Source organism: Eucalyptus grandis, chromosome 1 (genome assembly GCF_016545825.1).
Source record: "Eucalyptus grandis isolate ANBG69807.140 chromosome 1, ASM1654582v1, whole genome shotgun sequence".
Taxonomy (NCBI): Eukaryota; Viridiplantae; Streptophyta; class Magnoliopsida; order Myrtales; family Myrtaceae; genus Eucalyptus; species Eucalyptus grandis.
In genome coordinates, this window is record NC_052612.1 from 14449541 (window position 1) to 14476500 (window position 26960).

At 37.1% G+C, this 26960-nt stretch overlaps 1 protein-coding gene and 1 pseudogene across 1 annotated transcript; both read left to right on the forward strand.

Annotated features, from left to right (window-relative positions):
• The first annotated feature begins 8490 nt into the window (after positions 1 to 8490).
• Positions 8491 to 10030, forward strand: LOC120295633. The gene is made up of 3 exons (XM_039316907.1): positions 8491 to 8798; positions 8918 to 9244; positions 9826 to 10030. The coding sequence occupies exons 1-3, from the start codon at positions 8491 to 8493 to the stop codon at positions 10028 to 10030; spliced, it is 840 nt and encodes a 279-aa protein (XP_039172841.1).
• Positions 10031 to 24175: 14145 nt separating this feature from the next.
• On the forward strand, positions 24176 to 25611 carry LOC120295635 (annotated as a pseudogene).
• The last annotated feature ends 1349 nt before the right edge of the window (positions 25612 to 26960 follow it).

Sequence of the window (26960 nt, forward strand, 5' to 3'; positions counted from 1 at the left end):
AATACGTCTTCTCCAAAAGACACATCCCCTCAACGTAACACCCCTTCATATCTCAACCCTTCATCCATAGGCCTTTACCTTGCGAGCCGGGCTTTTAGGCCCAACATGGGCGGACGGGCCTTAAGTCCATCATCATACAAATAAATAAAATCATCATCTCCCACTCGCACATGGTGGACCGAACAAGATCCTCTTTACCTCTCTGTAACATTAATATCGGTGAATAATCCGTGCGACCAGCATACTTTGAAAGCTCGTTGCTATACATCTATTAGGAATATATAACAGCTCATAATGGGCATTACACTTTGAGTAAATTTAGTATGCAGTACCATAGATCGATCGATTACATTTATATCTCTCTTGATCTCTTTTTAATCATCGATATATTGTATTCACAATTACAATTATCCCAAAGACAGTTATAATTGGTTGACTAGTGAAAACAAAATTAATATGTGATTCTCCAAATTCGATCTTCCTCTTTTCTTCAAACTCTCAATTTCAGTTCAGCTTGCTTTTCTAAAAATATCCCATTAGATCGAATCAATTCATGATCATTGGCAACATCCTAAGATAGTAAATACTAAATAGAAATCTTGAGAATAAGTAAGAGTCATGAGGGCACTAAATTGAGGAACTCTTTTCCTCAGAAGTCTCACACGGCACAAAAGTTGAGATCAAACTTTTGCCACTCTTATTGGTCATCTCATGCATGCGTAGTTATGAAATACGTATTACGGTATTTAACTCATTTCCCATGGAGCGTATGTCTACACCTTTAATACCGTACATATGATAGTTCAGACATACATAATGTCTAACTTGAGTTCATATATCTACTCATTCACATAATTCATCAAAACTCACATATGACATCTAAAGTAAAATATGTGGGTTATTTTACTTTCGGACATAGTAAATATTATGTCATCATCTTAACACTCAGTTAAGGCGACATATATATTTTAAGCTTGAGCTCTCGATTATCACCTAGATAATAAGCTTAAAAATCGTCTCATCTCTATTTATCACACAGTAAATAGAGGCGATTACCCGTGTGAGTGGGTTAATCTCTTATCTGTCCGACATACTTTCTTAACTTAATATAATGCACTGAGCATTAAGATGTATAAACGTCAAACAAAGATTCATAAGAATTAATGATAAAAAAAAAAAACACAAATTCATTAAATGTGAACACTTCAGGAAAATTACAATATGCAGTACATCAGCCTCTACGCAGTCCTAGAGATTTTACATGACCACAAAACACATCTCTAGGTATTGACTTTATTATAGAATCTGCTACCATTCTATGTGTAGATATGTACTGTAAGTTCACATCTTTTCGTGCAACCATATCCTTGACAAAATTATACTTGGTATCTATATGTTTGGTATTGCCATGATATTTTGGATTTGTGGTGTATGCTATAGCTGCTTGGCTATCACAGTTAACCAATAATAGATTTGCAGCATACCCAATAACACCTAAATGATCCAAAAATCTCTTAAGCAAAATACCTTCTTGTACTGCTGCTGATAATGTCACGAACTCAGCTTCCATTGTGGACAAGGCTATACACGTTTATTTCTTACTGCTCCAAGATATGACGCCATTATTCCGTAAGAAAGCAAAACCAGAGGTAGATTTCCTTTCATCTAAATCTCCTCCCCAATCAGCATCTGAATAGCTTTCAAGTCGCAGATCATTTCCTTGGTAATTCAGCTTGTAATCAGCAGTTCCCTTCAGATACCTTAGTATTTTTTTAACGGCCTTCCAATGTGCTTGACCTGGGTTGGATTGGTAACTGCTTACCATTCCAACTGCAAAACATATGTCAAGTCTTATACACATTATAGCGTACATTAAGCTCCTAACAGCACTAGCATAAGGAACATGTTTCATTTGTTCCTTCTCTTGTAGAGTCCTTGGATACAGTCTATGGCTCAATCATTCACCTTTTGCAATAGGAGTATCAATGGTTTATAATTTTGCATACGAAATCGTTCAAGAACCTTATTTATGTATGTTTCTTGCGAAAGAGATAATGATCTCTTCGAACGATCTATTGAAATCTTAACTTCAAGAATGTATGCAGCCTCACCCATATCTTTCATCTTAAAGTTGGAAGATAACCAACTCTTCACAGTATTTACAAACTCTATATTGCTTCCAGCAATCAATATATCATCAACATATAATGATATGATCACAAATTGATCTTTAGATTTTTTGATATATACACAATGATCCTCATCAATCATTGTAAAATCATATGCCATTATGACATTATGAAAATGTATATACCATTGTCTCAACGATTGCTTAAGGCCATACATCGATCTCAAAAGTCGACATACCTTTTGTTCTTGGCCTTTCATTATGAAACCAGCTAGTTGTTCCATATATATTTCTTCCTCTAATTCTCCATTGAGGAAAGCAGTCTTTATATCCATTTGATGTAACTCAAGATCCATACTTGCCACTATTGCCAAAATAATGCAAAATTGAGGTAAATCTCACTATAGAAAAAAATGTTTCTTCATAATCAATTACTTCCTGTTGATTATACCCCTTCGCCACAAGGCAAGCCTTATGCCTTTCTATCGAGCTATCAACTTTACGCTTTATTTTGAGAACCCACCTCTTCCCAATAGCTTTGCGTCCTTTTGGAAGATCAAATAGTTCTCAAACTTGGTTTAACTTCATTGACTCAATCTCCTTTCCATTGCATGAATCCATTTTTCCTTATTAGGGTAATTTAGAGACTCATTAATATTTCTTGGCTCATCCTCATCTTGTGGAGCAACCATGAAAGTTTCCCCTTCGATGTCAAAACGTTGACGGGAAATACTTTTGCGACTTGTTCGCCATATGAGAGATTGTACACTTTGCACATCATTCTCCATCATACTCCCACTCGAATTAGATAATGAGGATATCATCTCATCATGTGGTTGTAATTGTTACTCTCACTTGGACGAACTCCATTAAGTTCATTATCTTGATCCAAGATTTCAAATAGGGAGTAATCCTCACCTATTTCGCCCTTCTTAGGAAATTCATTCTCTAAGAATGTGACATCCTGTGATTCGAATTCAGTTATACTTCCACTTTCCTGCTCACCTATGAACACATACCCTTTCGAGTGTTCAGAGTATCTTATGAAAATACTCTTCTTTCCTCTGGGACTCAATTTCCCAAACTTGTGAGAGGGCTTATGAGTATAGACAGCACAACCCCATGGTTTAAGAAAACTTAAGTCTGGTTTTCTGCTTGTCCATAACTCATATGGAGTGGAAGTAACTGATTTGGAAGGCACTCGGTTAAGTATATAGGTAGCAGTTAACAACGCATCACTCCAAAAAGTGATAGGTAAGTTAGCATGCGCCATCATGGACCTAACCATTTCCAATAGGGTTTTGTTCCTTTTCTCCGCAACACCATTTTGTTGAGGAGTTTATGGAATAGACAACTGTCTTTCTATTCCTTTTTCATCACATAATTTTATGAACTCATCAGACAAATATTTTCAACCTCGATCGGATCGCAATACTTTTATTTTCTTGCCTAATCGATTTTCTACAAAGTTCATAAACCTTCTGAAACAACTAAATGCTTCAGATTTATGAGAAATCAAATAGACATATCCGAATCGAGTATAATCATCTATAAATGTGATCAAATAAACAGCCCCATGCCTTCCTCTCACATTCATCAGACCACGTACATCGAAATGGATTAATTGCAAATAAAATTTAGCTCTTTTACCTTTTCCAAATAATTTTCTTGTTGTTTTCCCTGCTAGGCAATGCTCACATATGGGCAAATCGACTTTTTCGATATTGCCTAACAAGCCCTCTTTGGCTAGTCTATTCATACGTTGTTGGCCAATGTGACCAAGTCTAGCATGCCACACACTCACATCATTATCATATGAATTAGGAGACGTGAAAAGGGAATAGCAAACATTGGCATTACTATAGTCAACATTTAATATAATAAAACTATCTAGAAAATAACCACAACCATAGTAATTTGTATCCAAATACAAATCCACACCACTATTATGGAAGCTTATATTAAAACCAAATTTAACCAACACTAAAACAGATACTAAATTCCGACGAATCTCCGGAGCATATAACACATCATGTAGGAACAAAGTGCGTCTACCATGCATGTTCAATTGATAGATGCCAATCCCTTTTACTTATGCTCTAAAGTTGTTTCCTATATAGATTCACTTAGTTCTAGTCGGTACTCGTCGGAATTCCACGAAGGATTCTCTATCATTCGCTACATGGTCTGTCGCTTCTGAATCCACAGTTCACAAAGGATGAGACTCAGTTAAGAATACAGAACTCAACATATAAGCAAAGTTCTGAAAAGTACATGGGGTGTATACCTTCTTTGGCTCACGACAGTTGCGAGCATAGTAACCCTTCTTGTTACAATTGTAATACTTCACCCTTGTAAGCTTCTTCATTCAAGGACGTTTTCCTCTTTCATGTTGGTCAAGCTTAGGTTTCTTCCTTGAAGGACCTACTTTCTTGCCTTTCCCTTTATCGAACCAGTTAGGACATTTGTGCTTAGAGCTCGAAGCTCCATGTGAGCTAGAACAAGCATTCAGCTTCCGACTTAGCCGCCAAGAGGCGGTCCTCTTCCAGCTTAAGATAGCGCACTGCATCCTCAAAGGTTTTGATATTCTCATTATGGGTCAGGTGCACCTTCATATGCTCCCAACTCTGAGGTAAGGAACGAATCACTGCTTGCATTTGCTACTCATCAGTCAGGACATGGCCAACATCTTTCAGTTCATTAATTATGTTTGACATATTTCTAAGGTGCTGCTTCATGGTCTGACCACGGGGCTTCTTATAAGACTCAAACCTAATAGTAAGTTGTCTCAGTCTAGTCATCGAAGTATGACCAAACCTTGCTACCAATGCTTTCCACATTTCTTTGGCATTCTCAAAACGCCTAAACTCTCGCATGACGTCATTTTCCATACTACTCAGCAACGTAATGCGAGCAAGAGAGTTCTTTCTTTTCCATGCAACAAATGCATCCTTATCTCTCTTGTGCCATGCAGTGTTTCCTTCTTCAGGTTCTACCATGGTCAGGTTAAGAGCTTCTAGTGCCTCTTGCTCTTCTAGCATATATTGGATTTTCATGTGCCATATTTCATAGTTATCACCATTGAGCTTTTCACCTTTGTTTAGCCCAGCGACTATGCTCTTTGTGGCCAAAGCTATTGATCTGAACATATCAGACATATATGCACGAATTATTAATGCCTATCATTTATGCATCCATTTTGCACAAAACCATCATATTAATGAATAATTTCAAGTAAGGTTTCAGAATCAAAACGTCACTATATTTCCAATCATCATCCAAAATCCTAACTTGGAGTTATTATTAAGATAACATTTTATGCAAAATAAATTCTTTGAAATTACAAAAATTTCTATGAACTACCCACAACAGTTAATAATGACAGAAAGCAAATAGTACTTGATATCAAACAATAGTATAATAATAATACTTTCACATAATACAACTAACATATCAGTTGCCACACCAACAATAACTAGGTAGAAAACATTACATAAGATGTCCACAAAGCACACTAAATAAAGACTAGCCAAAACATCTAACACCAAGTCAATATACAAACTGGGAAATATCCTCTTTTGTTCAATTTCTTGATATTTTCTCTTGTAACAATCTAGTAATAATCATCTATAAAAGCCATCACAATTTTCCTATACGAAGCAGCTATGTTGACTTCCCATAAGCGATTCAACACTCTTTGCCATTCTTGTGGAAAAGTGTTCATGAAAAATTGTACCATCTCAGACTGTGGCATGGGACAACCATTCCATATGACCTTTTGTATTTTCCCGTTGACTTCAAAAACGTGATCAATTAAGTCGCCACTCTCCCATCGATAATCAGTCGGCTCAGCTATCAACTTAGAAAGCATTTTCTTTTGTTCATCGGTAATTACGCGAATAGGTGTGTGCAACTTAAGGGGAGGCGTTGTTTCTACAATAAATGCAGAACAAATATGTGGATTACATATAATCAACATAGACTTAATTGGAAAAAGAAACACATTTTTTTTGTCAATGGTCAAAGTTAACGGTCAACGGTCAACGATCGAGGTCAACGGTCAGCCAAGTCGGGGTCAACGAGCGGTCGGGTCGGATCGGACGGGCCGGGTTGGACCGGTCGACAAATCGACCGGCACATGCCACGCTCGTGCCGGCTGACGTCACGATGATGCCATCCGGCACGTGCGTGGCACGCGCGAGCACCTGCGAGTGCGTTGCACGCGCCCGGGGCCGAAACGACGCGAGCAACGCACGCACCTGCGGGGGATCGAATCGGCGTGTCGTTTCGGCCGCACGTGGTGGCGCATTCAGCGGTCTCCGGCGGTGATCCGCGACTCGTTTTTCTCGTATCGACGAGAGCTTCGTCCCTGCACTATAAAACGAGTTTTGACTTGTAGAAAATCACAAACAAATGGGCGATGACGAAGCACGGGTGTCAGGTTTTACCATCTCCAATCGACCGGCAGCGGCTTTTCTCGAATTTCGACCACAAAAGTAATTCAATAACATAAAAAGGGGATCGGGAAACATTAACTACGGCTCTGATATCAATGTCGGGAATTACTGATTCCTTAAAACGGATTCGACACTAGATCGAACTCCTAAAACGAATGCGGAAGACGAGCCCAGGAAGAACATGTATCACCGATCGAAGACACACCATAGAATCGAGCGTACCATATTGTCCATAGATTAAACACCAACATTGAAGTTCGAGGAAGAATCTGATCCCGGTCCACCAAGGAGCAAACTGTTGGTTCAAATGGGGGAGAAAAGTTACGTTGGTTTTGGGAGAGGGAGAAAAGAAAAGCGTATGTTCATCCAAAAGGTGCGTTCTCTTTTTCTTTTCTCTCCTTAAATACGTCTTCTCCAAAAGACACATCCCCTTAACGTAACACCCCTTCATATCTCAACCCTTCATCCATGGGTCCTTATCTTGCGGGCCAGGCTTTTAGGCTCAACATGGGCTGACGAGCCTTAAGCCCATCATCATACAAATAAATAAAACCATCATCCAGCAATATGGAAAGAATTGACACTCACTCGAATATTGGGCGTTCATGCGCAAGGCAATATGAAAAGATCAAGCGGAGAGGAAATTAAAGGAAAGAATAAGAAGATAATTCTGGCCATGAAATCGTAAATGATAGTGAGTGAATCTGGACACGTTGCAGCAATATAAGTGAATCGGAAAAGGAAAAGATTGTGAAAGAAGGTGAGGGACGCATATTTGAGAGATTAATGGTGACAAATCAGGGCTAAGATTTGGCAATCCCCACGATCAAAGGAGCACGGGTTCTAACTTTCCAATGTTAAATAGAAGTCTTTCGGACTTGTCAGTCATTGGATGGGGAAGTATGTACACCCCCTCAGACATCTCATGTCCACTATCTTGAGAATTCTTCGATTGGACTATGGTGTTGGCAGTCCTCTCAACCCCGCGTTCATCTTGCTTTGTGGATATTGACGACAAGCATAAAGCTAAGTCAAGTATTTTTTTAGTTTGATTGTGTGAAATTTCATTTCGCTATTATTATTATTATTATTATTATTATTATTATTATTATTATTATTATTATTATCATCATCAAAATGAGTGAATGCACGAAGGAGAGGAAAGGGAGGACTTCCTGAAGGAATTGTCGCGTTGATCCTTCGGTCTTCCCAGTGTCAAGCACGTTCAGGCAAAAAGAAGAAAGGACAGAACATCGGTCAAACAAAGAAAGTCCAAGCGCACCATTGCTAACTCTTGCTCTCCACGTCATGGTGCCGTCATCACACTTAGCCTTCACGCCTAGGCTGCACTTGGGGATTTTCCTTCGAAGTTTGAGCGATGCCTTGGCTATTCCTTCTATAGTACCATAGTAAGTTTAGTGCATTTGTATGATCATCCTTCATATGTTAGTAGCATAGGATAAAATGGATAAAAATCGCGTGCTAAATATTTTCAAAATAAAGAGAAAATGTATCAAAAGGGCATTAGATAAATTAAGTCCTCGATTCATAAACCTTTAAATCTCTGAATTCGTGAATCTTTGAAAAGGTACCAAAATGGCGTTAGACCAGGTATATCACTAATTTTAAGTGTTTGATCTAGTCAAATGTATCCTAATAAGACAAGATATTCATTGTTTTCTAGATACCACGAGACGCGGAATGGTGGAATTTTCGCATGACCCTCCACCCTGTCTTCCTTGCCTCTTTTGCACTTGGCCCGGAGCACTTCTATTGTCCCCGTCACCCCCCTTCTTCTTCTCTCTCTCTCTCACACGGCCCGGAGCACTTTTGTTGTCCCCGTCAAACCCCCGCCCCCATTTTCCTCCCTCAGTCACCAAGCAAAGCACAAGACCTGTCTCATCGATGGAGCGTTCCGCTTGGCCTAAGAGCCTCTCGTCAAGGCGCAAGCACGCGATCCAGGATCTCCTCCAAGATCAGAATCCCACGAAGAAGCTCAGAGATCTTTTCGACGCTCACTCTCAAACTGGCAATAACACTGGGCAGCCCCTGTTCGCTGAAGATCTGTTCTTCAACGTCCTCAGGTCGTTCGGCAACTCCATATCTGAATCGATGAGCGCCGAGTCCGACGAGGTCTTGCAGCTCCCGACCAACGCCTGTGTCAGGTCCGGGGTCTCGGAGGGAAGTGAAAGCATCAAGCCTCCGATCCCAAGGTAAGCAAGGGCCAAAATTCGCGTCTTTTTACTTTTGACTTTGTCTGAAAAGTAATTTATCTATTTAAATGAAGCTTCCCGCAATTATAATAACATATGTAAGTTTCTTTTTTGGCAAGTGTATTTACATCAATGGAGCGTTTCGCTTGGCCTCAGAACCTTTCCACAAGCCGCAAGCGCATGATCGAGGAGATCCTCCGAGCCCAGAAGTCCGTAACGACGCTCCTAGATCTGTTCAGCGCTCAGTCCCAAGCTGGCAATAACATACAGCTGCCCTCGTCTGCAGAAGATCTGCTCGAAGACCTCAAGGAGTCGTTCGCCAACAGCCTATCCTTATTGGGGATGGCCGAGTCCGACGAGGTCTCGCAGGTCCCAACCAAATCCTGTGTCAGGTTCGAGGACTCTGATGAGGAGAGCACTAGTACCCCGGTCCCGAGGCAATTAAGGTCTTTATTTTTTATTTTTTCTATTTTTTACTTCTGACTTTGTCTGAAAGTAATTTATCGATTTAAGTAGTGTTTCACGCAATTAAAAAAAAAAAATAATTATAAAGCTTCTTTTGGGAAGAAATCACATGTTTGAAAATGACGGTGTGAAGATCTCCTTCTATGTTTAGTAGTTTGATAAAATCAAAATTTATCCTATTTTGTGTTTGCCGTCTCCTTAAAATATAACAAAGTTGAATATAAAACGGATAATCCGGATAAAATAAATTTTACACAGAGCATAGGATGAAAGAGGTTTTACATGGAGCCAAATTATCTATATTCGTCTAAGTAATTCTAACAAAAAAAGAAGAAGAAGTAAATTTACTAATTTTTGCTCAGAAAGACTTTAAATAGATAGACAAGACTGGACTAGAATTTGATTTTCAAGTTCGAGTTACCTAGGTACCTCACAAATGATGCATCCATTTTCATTAATTTTTCGTATATATTTTATTTTATTTTTGTTCAAATTTATACATAAATCTTAATAATTCTCGCATGAATTGGGAATTACCCATTTTTTTTTTTTTTTTTTGTAGAGGGACTTCGAATACATGGACAAGATTGGATGACCATGAATTTGTCTACGACGGGTACTCATGGAGGAAATATGCTCAAGAAGCGATTCTCAAGTCGGAGTTCCCAAGGTACTTCACAAATAATTTATCCATTTTCATTAATCTCATATATAGGAGAAAAATAATTTATGAAGTAGAAAGAACTCTATTATTGCTTGATGTCTAAGACAAATAATACATGGAAATCTTTACAAAACATCATGGCTTCAAATCAATCATACATTTAATAACTTAAGCTTTTGAAACAGTTAGTAGTGGTCCACAAAAATCTCCTAATAAGAAACACATCCACCTATCGACCTGGCTAAATTATTTATGCTTCTCTCATGATGAACAATTAAGGAAAATGTGCTATTGCTTGTGATTAAAGTTGTGTCTGTAGGAACTACTATGGATGCTCTCACAAATTCAACCAGGGGTGTCAAGCAACCAAGTAGGTCCAGAAGATAAAGGATGAACCACCCATCTACAAGACTATATGCCAAGGCCACCACACTTGCAAGTAGGGGTAAACATGGTTTTAGGGTAGAACTTGAAACTTGAACCTAAAAATTGGACCAGTGGGAACCTATCTAGTTTTAGATTCTAAGGTATGTACAGTAGGTTTCAAATTCTAAAAATTAGAGAACTTGGAGAACTTGTTTCGATAGATAGGTTCCAGATTGTCAATAAGTGAAACCTGGAATCTGGAATAAGTTTTTGCATTTTTCTTTATTAATGCCTTTGCACGATTCTACAATATTTCATAGAATCCAATGATGAGTGTGTAATTTGAAATCACTAATTTGAGCTTCCATTTTACGACTGAGACTTTTATTCTATTAATGTTTTATAGTTTTCATCTATCTAAATATAATTTGTGGTTAATTGGTTGTAGCAACAAGTAGTAATACTACAATCATTTAATTAATAATACACATGGAACCTAGTAGACCCTAGGACCAATCATGGAATCCGTGCAAGATATATTCCAGGTTACAGGGTATGTAAGGTACATTCTAAGTTCCAAAAAATGATGCTTGTTCCGATGGGTAAGTTCCATATTTTGAATGGAACTTATACGAAAACTGGAACCATTTACCCCTATCTATAAGAACTTCATCCTCAAATCCCCCTCACTCATCCTGAACTCACCAAGCCCTAGGGGCTCCTCCGTCCCCCAAAGTTTCAACACTAGCCTCATTGCCGAGCAAGACGACGACGACACCAACCCTATCTTCTTCAACTTTCTATTAGTGAATCATGAGCAAAAGGTACCCAGTGGGCATGATCTGAATCCCCACGGCCATGGCCATGGCCATGATGACAGTAGCAAGAACAACAATCAATCCACATCATTGGATTATTACGCTCCACATCATCTGATTATTACGCTTCTGTCGAGGAGATCTAAACCGTGTCCTCAGATCAAGGGGATGTGATGCTGTGGGTCTCATAGCTTTGATATTGGTGTGGGTTCTGAGTTTCATGATATGTTAGATTATGAATATGTTGAATTTGGTGGAGGTTTCTTGATTAATATGGGAGGTGTTTGCTAGAATGAATTTCCTTGAAACTACTCATCCTTTGCCGCGGTTTATTTAGGAGCAAAAGGAGCCATATAATTGCTAGTGTAATGAAAATGATTCCTATTCTTGTGAGCCAGCCTTCTTTTGTCGAAAAATATTTTGTAATTACGGGCCTTTTTATACCCTGTAAAGATTCTCTCAATTTGAGGAACACCAAATACACTTCATTTCCAGAAAAGAAGGTGCAAATACGCATCACTGCAATCAACTCACATTTACATGGTAAACATTATTAATTATCTGCAAATGAAAATTTTTTCCGTAGTAGATTGACTTTATATTGATCAACACGAACTGATTACATCAAGGACCAGAAGCAAAAAGTTCAAATTCTATGATCAAAATATACTAGAATGTTACATATCCAACATATGCACACCCTCTTAAAATCTAAACAATCAACGATTGCTGCTGCATAATGGACAACATTGATCTAGAGGTTCATAAGGGACTTCTCCATAGCACGTAATTTCAAATGGAACTCAAAGGTGATTCTACTTCGACGGTCCCAACATCCTTTGAAGCGGTGATTGACTATGAATCTCACAGTTTGAATCACAGCATCAATGAGAGGCAGAGACTGAAAGCAGCTTGGAGTTCTGGCCCTCCACTGATTAATGTGACGCCTCCAAAGTAACTTCAAGAAACACCAACGAAAATCCCTTCTCTTAGGGGTCTGCGTCAACCAAGATAGTTCAACATATCAATTACCAATGCTTCAATGAATGAATTACATTTGCAAAATGCGAAACCAAATCCAATGAAAACAACCGCACTTCAAAATAGGTGAGATTTGGATTCACTATGATCATCACAAAACTGCAAGCCAGGAAATGAACAACCTCCTACAAAGCAATTTATCTTTCTTTCTGCTTCTAAGATTCCAGCTCCAGTCCATTTATTTTCACGAAAAAGACCTGGAATCACAATGCTTGACTAATAAGGTATCTGTGGGTCGACTCACCTGAAGAATGCACATGGTTGGATTTACATTGTAGAAAAAAAAAGGTCAGAAATCGCAATGCTTGACCTGTCTCCAATGTCTCACGCTAGCTACGTTGATTTTGCAGCCAAAAATAAATACGAATATTCTCACCGACCTCAGTGCAAATATAGATGCTAAAATCAAATATTGCTGCTTCAGATTTGACAAAACCGAACATGATGAAATCATACAATTTCTCCTTTTTGGGGCCTACAAGCGACAATAATGTGTTCAAAGTGCTTTGAGCAGCTAACAATTTCCTATTATAGTGCTAATTCCAACCTCACAAACGTTAAATTGAAGGAATGTGCAATTTTAGTGATACCTTAGTAGTTGGTGACAACAGTGTCCATATCGATGTACTAAAACCCCAATTAGGCAATTATCGAATTAATAATCGGATTTCACATTCTAGTGAATCCCCCTTAGTTTAGTGACAAATGTCCACATATTAAAGGTGAAAATCGCTGAATACATCATATTAACTAGGCTTAAAATATATTTTCACGTGTCAACTTCAGATCGTAAACCCATGTCAAGTTCATATTCATCATCGTAAGACATTACAGTTTTTTCTATATTAAAAGGTTGCAGAACATAGATGTGTTTTTGAAATTCATATTTTTTCTTATCGGAATTAGGCTTTGTCAAAATATCTACTTTCATAAATGTGGAATCAGAGATATCATTTGAAGGATACTTCTACACGGTTGGGTAAGAGAAAAAAGGGAACGACTCCGGTTAATTGATGGTGGCCTACGCTTTCCATGAACTTTGTGATTTTTAAATTAATATCAATTAACCTATTACATATCATTCTGTAACTTTTCTTTATCAGAACGTAATTTTCTTTTTGTCGTGGTAAGTTCTATAGATCCAATAATTCGTAATAGTCCACCCCCCAAAAAAAGTCATCTAATGAAGTTAACAATATTTTTCTTTTTCTATTACCAGTAAATTATCTAAACTATGGTAAATTTAGTTGTAAAATATTCTTCTACAACTTTTCTTTACAAGGTGTAATTTACCACGAAAATTAGTGATCTGTCTCAATTAATAACCATTTTTTAGGGCAAAAGTTATCAAAAACCCCAAACTATGCCCACCATGACATATTTATCATAAATTTTTCTGTAATACAAAAAATCTCAAACTTATACATATGTGTTGTGTTTACCCTCCATCAAGGTTTTGTTAATGAGAACCATAAAAAATCTGCCTACATGAACATCGAAAAGCAAACAATGTTGATGTAGTGTCCACATGGTGTCCGCATGGCATAAGTGAAACAAAAGTAATATTGTTTTGACTTCATCTGATGGAAATGAAAAGAATTAAAAAAGAAAATAGGGAGTAGTTGAGTGTGGACGGGGAACTAGTGGGAAGCGAGAAGAACAAAAACAGAAAAAAACGGAGATAGACCGAGGAGAGAACTCGCGAGGAAAGGAGTGGGGAGGATTTTGAATGACCGTCCCCATTTGTCGTGGATGAAGATGAGGCGTGTTTTTATTTTTGGTTTAATTGTTAAATGCTATGTGAAGCCTCGGAGTCTCTAGACTCGAAACCCAGCACTTTGAAAACTATATAAATACTATCTATATATATATATATATATTATATATATAATACTTTCAAAGTGAGGCAGAAACTATTTGTCCCACGATCTATGGTTTCCTCGAGCTACCCACTTTGACAAATTAGCCAAGATTTTGACCAGATACAATATATATATATATAGATATATATATATATATATATATATATATATATATATATAGGCAGAAACTATTTGTTCCACGATCTATGGTTTCCTCGAGCTACCCACTTTGACAAATTAGCCAAGATTTTGACCAGATACAAAATGTTCGATTTGGTTCTTAAACCATGTGAAAAGTTGACTAATCAAATTGAATAATTTAAAAGTTCAAGGATTATATTGTAAATTATGTTAAATTTCATGGATTGCATTAAATAAATTATAAATTTAAGGGCCACATTACACGTCGATCGAGTTTAGAGATCATTTGTGTGATTTTCTCATTTATCTCTCATCAACTCCAATCTATATGTTCGCATATTCTTTGAAGGAAAACCAAAACCAACATCAAAAGGGGGAAAATTTCAGGAAAACAAAAAGCTAAGAGAATCTCAATCATGAATCGCATTAACAAACCCCGATCGTACTTGTTTTCTGATGACCACAGATACCAACACAGTAATGTTGAGCTTGAAATGATAGATTGCGACCTTTGCGAGAGAGACGGTTTAAGAGCCCAAATGGAAGATGATAAAAACTATTTGCATCTCCCATGGATTCATTAATTACTTGACTATTGAGAAGACACTAATGATTTGTTAAGAGGAATTATCATTTTTAGCATTTTAGCTCATCAAAGTGTGGTGGGAAATTGTGGTGGGAAATTTGAGTGTAAACGCGGGGAATCGAAGAGAGATGGTGAAGTGAGACCGTCGAAAGTTCAGACGCAGGCCTATTGATGCTCAGATAAGATATTAATAGTGGTAAGTTCAATCAATCTCGAGCGGTCATAGCCAAGCTTGATGACTCGAGCACCCCATGTTGGCCGTGGCCACGAGCTTAGTGAAGTTGGAGTGACCATGGCCCCAGGCGGTGGTGGCTGGTGGCCGAGAGGAGTGGCTTTAGATTTTTAGCCTTTTTATTTTTATTTTTAAATCCTTGTTCTTTTATGTTTTTTCTTTTTCCGTGTGGCGCCTAATTTGAAAAGTAATAAAAAGGTTATTTTTTTTTGTTAATCACGAAATTAACGAAAACTTGATTACATCAATTTCAGAAATTATAGAACTTAATTATATCTTCTTTTTTAAAGTTCGAGACTTCTTTATATATTAACTTTCTAGCCGGTGTTTATATTCTAAAAAAATGAGGTATCAAGTTTTTTTGTTCGGAAGGTAGGCATAAGTAGCGTTCTTTCTCCTCTATAAGAGCTTCTCTCTTGATTGGGAGCTTTCCCAGCATCACAATGATGTTTTCTTTCAGCTACCTCCATGATCGTCGTCCCCCGTTTTTCTCGATCATCCATAATCATTCTCTATTAACATTATCGTAAATATAGATAAGCGAATTGGATAAAATTACAGAAGGAATGAAAGGAAATCGGACACTGAGTTTATATAATTCAGTATGAATATTGAAATTTATGTTCACGGAGAGAGTAGCACAAAATTTCACTATAAAAATAAGCGAGACAACGAAAATTAAAATCACTCAAGCACTCAAATATTCATTCAGTACTTTTTAAGTCTCAATTATATCCAATGACTCATAGTGTTTAGTTTCTCATAATTTTGAGTGAAACCTTACTCGAGGAATTAAATGTGCAAATCTCTCACGAGAAGGACTCTCTGCATTCTTCTATAATCTCAAAGCCCTCTTTCTCAATCACCGAAATAACTTGGTGCCTTCTCGGCTAGCAAAGAACTTGGCGCACAATTCTTGTCCAACGTCTAGTACTCTTTTTTTTTTTTTTTTTTTTTGAGTGAGTCTTTTCAGCACGCAGAAGTCTTCTACGTATAAAGGAAAAGACAAAGCAAGCCCACCATAATTCATGGACATGCATGCATGTGCATGCATTAAAAGAGAGGAGAATGGACGAACGAACCCTCCTTTCCTCTTTCTTTGACCCTTGGAATGAATGCCCATCATTGCGCTTTTCTTTATGTACGCTAACTCCTAAGCTTTCTTGAAGAAGTCCAACCTGAGGGCTATAATCCCTTCACACTTCAGCCGAATAAAACAAAAGACAGAGAGCTTCCATTTGCATTAAATGGAGGCAGCAATTTTGGACTGTTCCTCTTGCGGCTGCACGCCTCCTTCTTGCCATAATCTTCATTCTTGAACGAGACACGTGCATAGTAATTATTGTACAGATAACCAAAGTCAAGACGTTCATCAAAATTACTCGATTTAACTTGCACTATTTATTCGATGGACTGAGATTCGACATATATTTTAACAATCATTAATTATTTTCATCTATTTTCGGTCTTAGAGCCTATTTGTTAAAACGTGTTTTGATTTTCCAAAACAAAAATTTATGTTCTTTTAGGGGGTGCATGATAACTAAAATTAGTGTTCCAGAAATAATTTTTCTATTCCAAACATGTTTCTGAATAGAAACTTGTTTGATAAACCTATTCAGTTTTTCTATTTTTAGAATAGATTTCTATTCCATAAATTGATTTGGAAGAGAAATCATAAACAATTTCTTTCACTAAACCCTAATTTCGGTGAGTCTTCCCTCATCTCCTCTACGTCTTTCCTCCTCCTCCTCCTCCTCCTCTCCTCATTTTATTAAAAATAAAAATAAATATATTAATTTTATTCATTTAAAAATTAAAATAAATAAATTATTTTTATTTATCATTTTAGTTTTAGTTTATTAAAAATAAATTCATTCAATTTATTTATGATAAATAAAAAAAAATTATTTTTATTTGCCTTGAGTGTTTTGCCAAATAAATTTATTTTTATTTTTAATTTTTATTGAATTTAAAATAAATTTATTCGTAAAATAAAATAAAATAGAATAAATAAAATAAATTTATTTTTAAGGATATTTTTATTTTAAAATAAAATGATATTTTTATTTTATTTTTTATGATTTATTTTATTTTATTCTTATTTTTTTGTTACTAAATCATTTTTATTTTTATTTTTATATTAAAGGTCGCCGATCGTCACCGCCACCGTCCGAAAGGAAAAAAATTTGTATCGTTATCAAACGAATTTCTATTTTTAGAGTAAAAATTTTGTGTCGTTATCAAACTATTATTTTTGCTAGAAATTCTTCTAGAAATAGAAATAGAAAAATCTATTTCGTTCCCGAAACTATTTCGAACATAATGGTTGTCATGCATGCCCTTTTTCTGGAACAAAAAAAAAACGTGTTTGATAAAATTTTATTCTCGAAAACAGATTTAGAATAAAAATAAGAAGTAGAAAAAAATAATTTTTTGTTCCCAGAAACAATTCCAATAAATAATTTTTCTCTATTATTTTTTCTTCTTTTATTTTCTTTCCTTCTTCCTTTTGGTCGGTCGTCGGCGTTGGCCATGGCCGGCAACCTCGCCGGAGCCTCGCTAACCCCGATGACACCGAGCCTCCCAGCCCCATGGCGAGGCCATGCCTCGCCGGTGGCCTAGCGAGGCTTTGACAAGCTCGTTGGCTCTCGCGGTGGCCTAGCAAGGCTTTAGTGAGCTTGCCAAACCTCACTCGGCCGGTCGCCGACTGTCGCTGTGGCCGACAACTGGCCACAAAGGAGAAAAAAGGAAAAAAAAAAAATATATAATAAAATATCTAAAATTAAAAGAAATAACAAAATTATACAAGTTTATTAAATGCATTTCTATTGTTGGAATATAAAATTTTTGTAGTTACCAAGTACGTTCTTATATTCAAAATTGTTCTTGGGAACAAAAAAAAAATTATTTCTATTCAAATAGTTACCAAACGCACCTTTAGTTAACAAGTCTATTTGGTATTGTTTCATTGCCTTAGTTTCTCTAGCACTACCCCCAGCACCACCCACTGCCCCTATCAACTGTTCGACAATATTTTCGAGTTGATTCTCTGCCATTCGATTATCTTTTTTCTCATTACACGATGGCTGCAGAGGTTCCCTTAACAAACCCAAGCATCTCTGGTGGACGATCTTCTAGGGGATCATTTTGTTTGGCGCAGCTGATGACGAGGAAGCTGCGAAGGTTTTGACGAGAAGCAGTTTGTCAGAGAAGTAGTTCAGTCGAGTTGCTTGGCTAGTGTTTTAAGGAAAGGGCCCTCAAATGAGAAGATGTAGTTGGGCTCTTTTCCTAATTGGCACCATGATAAAAATATGGGGAAGAGAGCCCTTACCAATATATATATATATATGGGGAAGAGATAATGTATAATTTCTCTCTATTTAATAATGAAGAATACATTAGCCTACTTATAATCTTTATAAGATGACTATTTAATATAACCAGAAATGTAATATCAATTATAATCAATCAAGATAAATCAAGAATTTGTATGATCAAATGGAGATAATGCATAATTTTAATTAATTTTAGAAATATAAAATTGGGAACTGCAAATATTGAATCACTAGATTTTTCTGTTTCTTACGTTGCCCATGTCTTCTATCAAGACCGTTGTAGTAACATATTAACAGACAAATATCACGTAATAAATGCGGATAATAAATCGGCAATAATTGGGAAATATAAAACTGGAATCTACAAATATGGAATCACCAGATCTTTTCGTTTCTTATGTTCCCTACACTTCCATTAAGACCGTTGTGGTAACATATTAACAGGCAAGTATCACGTAATAAATGCGGATAATAAATCGGACAATAAATTGGAATTAATTGGGAAATATAAAATTGGGATATGCAAATATGAAATCACTATATCTTTCAATTTCTTACATTGCCGATGTCTTCCATCAAGACCATTATGGTAACATATTAACGGGTAAATATCACGTAATAAACGCGGGTAATAAATCGAAATTAATTGGGTAATATAAAATCGGGATCTGCAAATATGGAATCACAAGATCTTTCCATTTCTTACGTAAGACCGTTATAGTAACATATTAACGGGCAAGTATCATGTAATAAATCGGGCAATAAATCGGAATTAATTGGGAAATATAAATTTGGGATTTGCAAATATGGAATCACCAAATTTTTCCATTTCTTACGTTGCCGACACCTTCTATCAAGACCATTGATAACATATTAACGGGCAAGTATCACGTAATAAATGCGGGTAATAAATCGAAATTAATTGGGTAATATAAAATTGGGATATGCAAATATGGAATCACCAGATCTTTTCATTTATTACGTTGCATACGTCTTCTATCAAAATTATTGTGGTAACATATTAATGGACAAGTATCACATAATAAACGTAGATAATAAATTGAGTAATAAATCGGATTTAATTGGGAAATATAAAATTGGGATCTACAAATATAGAATCACCAAATCTTTCCATTTCTTACATTGCCCACGTCTTCTATCAAGACCATTGTGGTAACATATTAATGGGCCAGTATCATGTAATAAACATGGGTAATAAATCGGAATTGATTGGGAAATATAAAATTTAGATCTATAAATATAGAATCACCATATCTTTCCATTTTTTTTACGTTTCTGACATCTTCCATCAAGACCGTTGTGGTAACATATTAACAAGTAAGTATCACATAATAAACGCGGGTAATGAATCGGGCAATAAATCAAAATTAATTGGGAAATATAAAATTGGGATTTGCAAATATGGAATCACCAGATCTTTTTGTTTCTTACATTGCCGACGTCTTCTATCAAAACCGTTGTGGTAATATATTAACGGGCAAGTATCACATAATAAACGCGGGTAATAAACCGATCAATAAATCAGAATTAATTGGGAAATATAAAATTAGAATCCACAAATATAAAATAACCAGATCTCTCCGTTTCTTACTTTGTCAACATCTTCCATCAAGACTATTGTGATAACATATTAACAAACAAGTATCACGTAATAAATGCGGATAATAAATCGAGCAATAAATTGGAATTAATTGGGTAATATAAAATTGAGATATGCAAATATGGAATCACCAGATTTTTCTGTTTCTTACGTAAGACCATTGTGGTAACATTTTAACGGGCAAGTATCATATAATAAACGCGGGTAATATACCCAACTCTTTCATGGATAGTATAAACCTTCCTAGCTATGCAGTGGTGGCAGATCTTTTCTCCCCTGCGGGATGTACGCTGAAAAATTTTCTAGAGAGGTGGGGTCTTATGTTACTTGCTCCTTCTATGACCTGTGATCGTTTCACTTGGTGGGGTGATTCTTCTAGTACATTCTCGGTAGCTTCTGCTTGGAACATCATCACATCCAAAAAGGACCGTGTTCCATGGGTGTCTCTTGTTTGGGATAATGCTATTGCCCCTCGGTTCCAATTCAATCTTTGGTTGATCACTAAAAACCGCCTCCCTACTCAGGCGCTCCTCCATTCATATGGAAGAATTGATTATACAATATGTGCTTTTTGCAATGCCTTACCTGATTCTATTGATCATTTGTTCTTTCAATGTCCAACCTCAGCAACACTAGCTTACTTCTGGGCTACTAGGTGCAACCTCCCTTGGAAAATTAGACCTTGGAAGGAGACTCTCAATTGGGCGCTGAAATTCCTAGCCGGTAAGGACTTCTTCCACTATATCGCGCCTTTTTCGTTCGGTGCCCTATGCCATTTGATTTGTAAGAAGAGAAATAGCATTATCTTTCAAGGTGAAGCTGTGGTGATCTTGGCTTTGAAGAATCACCTCATCAAGGTCGTCAAAGATAAAGTTATCACTTTTAGCAATGTTCTGCCTTCCTCGAGAAACAAGAGACTTCAAAGAAATTGGGGCTTTGATCCCTTGGTTTTTGGTCAGAAGCTTTTGCCTCCTTTGCTGTCTTCATCTTGCTTTATTGCTTTTGCCTCCTTAGGCTCTCCGTTCTTCGTTCTTCTTTTCTACTGGCTGAGGTTCGGTTGTTTGTTTTAGGTTGGCTCTGTTTTGTCTAGGCTTATTTCGCCTTCTCCTTTTGTGCTGTTGCCCTCGAGGCTTTTCTTCAGCTCCCTTCCACTCCTTCTGCTATAGCAGTTAGAGTGCAAGTTTTTGGTGCTGTTTTGTATATTGTCCATAGCTCAATATATTTTATTACTTTTACAAAATAAAAATAAAAATAAATGCAGGTAATAAATCGGGCAATAAATCGAAATTTTTTATGAAATACATGAATGAATATTTATTATATTCATCTTGTCTAATGTATTTATTATGGTACATTTGTATCATACATTATAAGTACATCTCCCTATACAATGAACGTTCATCTCCCTATCCAATACATGCATCATTCGATATATTGATATTAATGATAAGTGCATTCTCGTTTTCCTATAAATAGGAACTTAGTTTTTGTTGTAGACATAACAATCACTGGAAATAAAATCTTTTCCTCTGACTTTCTCTACTATCTTTGGTGTTTACTTACTTTCTCTTTTCAATTTCTTTAGTCTCTCTATTACATATTTGCTACACAATATTTTACAACATGTTAGCACGAAGATCTATCGACTGAGTAAGTAATTTTTGCAAGGTAGGTATTTTCTTTTTATTAATCAACTTATACTTCATCTTCTTCTATCAATTCTTCATTTTTATTTTTCTTGGCCCGAAGCTAAATTTCAAATATAAAAGTATCCTCCTGCTTCTGAAGTGGCGGTGGATATTTGGAAATTCTTTTAATTAATAAGGATTTATTTTTGCAAGGATTATGGTAAATATTGGAAAGCCCAAATTCCACATCTTGGAAGTGAGTGGAAAGAATTATCTACGTTGGTACCTTGATAAAGAAATGCATCTCCAAGAATAAGGTTGCAATTACTGGGGATGGAACCTCAAAAGAAAAGGATAAAACAAATGTGCTGATTTTTATTCGCTGTCATTTGCATGAGAGCCTACAGACTCAATATTTATCCGTTCAAGACCCTCGAATCCTGTGGAGGAGGTTGAAGGATAGGTATGATCATATCAAGACTGTTATCCTCCCTCAAACATAATATGACTAACAAAATCTCAGAATGCAAGATTTTAAATCAGTATCTTACTATAATTATGCTTTATTTGATATTATTTCTCAGCTTGAGTTATGCGGTATCAAACTCGTTGATGCGGAATTGTTAAAGAAAACTTTCTCCACCTTCCATGTTTCGAATATTGTATTGTAATAGCAATATCGGCAGCGTCAATTTGCCACATATTCTGAATTAATTTCTATGCTCCTCACTGCCGAGCAAACTAATGAATTGCTGCTCAAAAATCATGATATTAGACCATCTAGCTCAAAAGTATTGCTTGAAGCACATGCTAACTTTGAGAAAAATACTGATCATTTTAAGGGCTATAAACGCAGGTAAGAATATAATCCTAAAATGAATGGCAAGAAATTTAACCGCCTTAGGAAATCTAACTTTGGCCTAAATCATGGCAAAGAAAAAAAGCTAAAGAAGATGATTAATGAAAGTATTTGTTATCGCTGTGGCATGATTGGGCACTGACCATGTACTTATCGTATGCCAAAGCACTTTGTTGACCTATACTAGACATCTTTCAAAAATACGGGCAAGCGTGATGAATCTCATACTATTGAAATCAATTCTATGGCCATAACCGTTGTTGAGACCAACAATATTCCCCACCCTCTTGCTCCTGAAGTAGCAAATGCATCCCTGGATGTCTCTGATTTCTTTAAGGACTCTGATTACTTTGATGAGGCATCAGATTGGTGGATGATAATTTGAACTTCAAATTTTATGATTTTAATAATTTCTTTTTAGTTGTTTCACTTTAAATGTTTTTTTTTTTTTTTTTTATTGTTCTTTCATATGGCTATGAAATGCTTATGGACCTTATATAATATTTAGCCCCGGAAGTGGTTATATGGCTCAATTGAGTGAGAGATATTATGAACTATGCATTACAGCATTGGTATACGGCGAGTTCACAAGATGCAAGACTGATTAGCCCGAACAGTGGCTATATGACTCAATCGAGAGGGAGATATTATAAACTATGCATTGCACTTTTTTTTTCTTTCTGTTAGGTTTTTTTTTTCCCACAGGGTTTTTTTTTTTTTGGTGACCTAGGAACCCCGTATAGCCGGTAGCCGGCGAGTAAACCTGGGGGACATGTAAGTGGGAGGACCCACCACCCCCGGCTTAAACTTTTTAACGAGGCAATTAATGCATCCATAAAAGGGAGATATTATAAAATTTTTGCTCTACACTCTTTTTCCCTTTTGTCCAGTTTTTTTGTCCCACTAGGTTTTTCCGGCTTAAGGTTTTTAATGATGTAGTATGATTCAATGCACATTCGTAATGAATACAACGAATATGCAAATCGGAGTGTCATGAAATACATGAATGAAAATTCATTATATTCATCTTATCTAATGTACTTATTATGGTATATTTATACTATACATTTTAAGTACATCTCCTTATACAATGAACGTTCATCTCTCTATCCAATATATGTATCATTCGATACATTGATATTAATGATAAGTACATTCTTGTTATTCTATAAATAGGAACTTAGTTTTTGTTGTAAACATAATAGTTACTAGAAATAAAATCTTCTCCTCTGACTTTTTTTACTATCTTTGGTGTTTGCCTATTTTCTCTTCTCAATTTCTTTATTCTCTCTATTACATATTTGCAACGCAATATTTTACAACAAAATTAATTAGGAAATATAAAATTCAGTTCTACAAATATGGAATAACTAGATCTTTCCGTTTCTTACGTTGCCAATATCTTCTATTAAGACCGTTATGGCAACATATTAACGGGCAAGTATCATATAATAAATGCGGATAATAAATCGGGCAATAAATTAGAATTAATTGGGAGATATAAAATTGGGACCATATTGGAAATAATAAAATATAACAGCAGTTTAGTTTATACATGGGACGGAGGTTTCTTCTGATTATTGCAACTCAATGAATAAATAAATAATTGAGATGATGCACCGTGTGAAAACACTTTAACATTCGGCTGAACCCGATGATTACCTTGCCCTATATAGACGAACAGACGCTCTCTTCTTAACTCAAACACTGTCCCAAACCAAATAGGCGGGGGTACAGAGAGAGACAGCGAGAGAGAATGGCACCGCTCGATGACACGTTAAGTGGCCAAGTCCAAGTATGGAAGCTCATGTATGCGTACGTGGACTCAATGGCGCTGAACTGCGCGGTGGAGCTCCGGATACCTGACATCATCCACTCGCTGGGCGGGGGGCCTGTCACCTTTGGCTCAAATAGTCTCCCACATCCCCTCCCCATCTGTCAAAACCTGCGTCCTTGGCCGCATCATGACGCCCCTGGTCCGCAAGAACATCTTCTCCGCGCACTACGACGGCAGAGAGACGCTCTACGGCCTCACCCCGTCGTCGAGATGGCTCTTACAAGGGGCTGGGCACCTCAACCTCGCGCCACTGGTACTGCTGGCGGGCCATCAGTATATGGTGTCCCCGTGGCACAGCCTTAGTGACTACATCAAAGACGGGGGATCATTCCCGTTAAAGAGGGCTTATGGTTGCGAAATGTGGGACTTGGAGTCCCAGAACCCTGAATTCAGCCGCACGTTCCGTGATGCGATGGCGTGCTCGAACAAGCTCATGATGAAAGCTATCGTGGATGCGTACAAGGATGGGTTCGAGCGCGTGGGATCTCTGGTAGACGTTGGAGGCGGGACGGGCAGTGCCGTAGCCGAGATAGTGAGGGCGTACCCGCACATCAAGGGGATTAACTTCGACCAGCCTCACATTGTTGCTGCCGCGCCAGCGCACGGCGGGGTCAGTCATGTCGGGGGAGACATGTTTGAGGCCATTCCAAGTGCTGATGCTGTTTTCATGAAGGTAAGTATACTTGGCGCTTATTCTATGGACTCACATGAATTGAGTGCACTCAGTACTTGCTCCTCTGCTTAGCGATTCATTTGCTAATGTTTGTCATAAAATTTTAAATAAAAAAATTAGTAAACGATACGTATTTTCATAAGTACTGAAAATCTTCAACTGAATTTTAAAAAGCTAGTTTATACTAACAATAAATGGGAAACCCCGGGCCTCAATTCCTCATGATCTCTATCACTGCATCTCCTTCGGAAGAATGTCACTCTTGGATATGATTGTTCAACTTCTAATGCACAAACTGCAAATGACAATCGACGCATTGAACATTCATGATTTAATAAGTCATGATTGATTCACAACTAAAATTTTCATCTTCCTCCTTTGTACAGTGGATCCTGCATGATTGGAATGATGAAGATTCTGTAAGGATTTTGAAGAACTGCAGGAGAGCTGTAGCGGAAAAGAATGGCAAGGTGATCCTGGCGGAAGTTGTGTTGCGACCAGAGGGCGATGGCCTCTTCGATGACACGGCGATAGCTTCCGATCTGACCATGATCACTCAAACCGGAGGTAAAGAGAGGACCGAACCAGAGTGGAAGAAGCTTTTGGAGGAAGGAGGCTTCCCTCGCTGCAATATCTTCCAAACCCTTTCTTGTTGTCCATCATTGAAGCCTTCCCAGCTTGATTGTGGTTTATTCAGAGATTGACTACTTGTCGGCTACTTATTATGTATTTATGTTTTTCTACTAGACCCTCTTGTCGAATTGGTTTAGTGATTAGGCGTTCGATTTGAATAAAAAAATTCTATGTCCAAATCAGAGCGTCTTCCAATTATGTTAGCCTAGGGGGTTACACTCCATACATGTGGATGAGGCAACTTATTTGTATTTGTGTGGTTAATAAAGCCGAAAAGTTTTATTATCCCATGTTATATAAAAAATCATGAAAGTTATGCGGAATCGCTTAATAATATTTTTATTGTTTCTAACAATATTAATAACACGAAATAACAAATATGAAATAATGATTTCTTTAGGCTTTATAAATATTATTTTGGGTCACATGCATAATATAACATTTAAGAGACTTAAATAACCACTCCCGTTGATATATGGATATGATAACAATTATTGCAACAACAATACTAATAAGACCATATATTCATACTCCTTTTTTTTTAAGATCCAACAGGACGGGGAATTTTCGCACCACCTCCCGCTCATCTTCCTTGCCTCGTGCTCATGACCCTGAGCTCTTTTGTCCTCATCTACATGTCCCCCCTTCCTCTCTATTGGCTTTCCTCCCTCATCACGAAGCAAGCACAAGACCTCATCAATGGAGCGTTCCGCTTGGCCTAAGAACCTCTCCTCCAGCCGAAAGCATGCGATCCAGTATCTCCTCCTGCCCAGAATCCCATGAAGAAGTTTACAAATCTCTTGGACGCTCACTCTCAAACTGGCAACAACACAGGGCAGCCCCTATTTGCGGAACATCTGGTCGTCAGCTTCCTCGGGTCGCTCAGCAACACCCAATCCCTATCAAGCAGCGCCGAGTCCGACGAGGTCTTGCAGGCCCTCCCGAGACCAACGCCTGTGTCAAATCTGAGGTCTCCGAGGGAAGTGAGAGCATCAACACCCCGCTCCCTAGGTAATCAAGGGCCAAAATTCGTGTTCTTTTACTTCTCACTTTCATTGAAATGTAATTTATCTATTTAAGTGGCGTTCCACGTAATTCAAAAATTAAGTAAAGTTTCTTTTAGGTAGAACAATTGCATATAATGTGTGCATCGCATGAAGATCTCTTAAAATTTAGTAAAAAGAGAAGATATGAGAAGATAGTTTCACTGTGTATATGATTTTGGGACATGACAGATCATGTCTAGATTATAACGAACTTGTCTAACTTACTAAGGATAGAATTTTTATTTTTTTTTTGTTATTTCATTTATCTTGTTTTTGGGCAGAAGAATGAAAGAGGTTTTACATGAAGCTAAATTATAATATGGGTCCAAGAAATTCTAACATGAAACATAAT

Coding starts and splice junctions, on each gene's coding strand:
- LOC120295633 (XM_039316907.1), top strand. CDS start 8,491: ATGGAGCGTTCCGCTTGGCCTAAGAGCCTCTCGTCAAGGCGCAAGCAC. Junction 8,799..8,917: donor ATCAAGCCTCCGATCCCAAG/GTAAGCAAGGGC, acceptor TTTTTTGGCAAG/TGTATTTACATCAATGGAGC. Junction 9,245..9,825: donor CCGGTCCCGAGGCAATTAAG/GTCTTTATTTTT, acceptor TTTTTTTTGTAG/AGGGACTTCGAATACATGGA.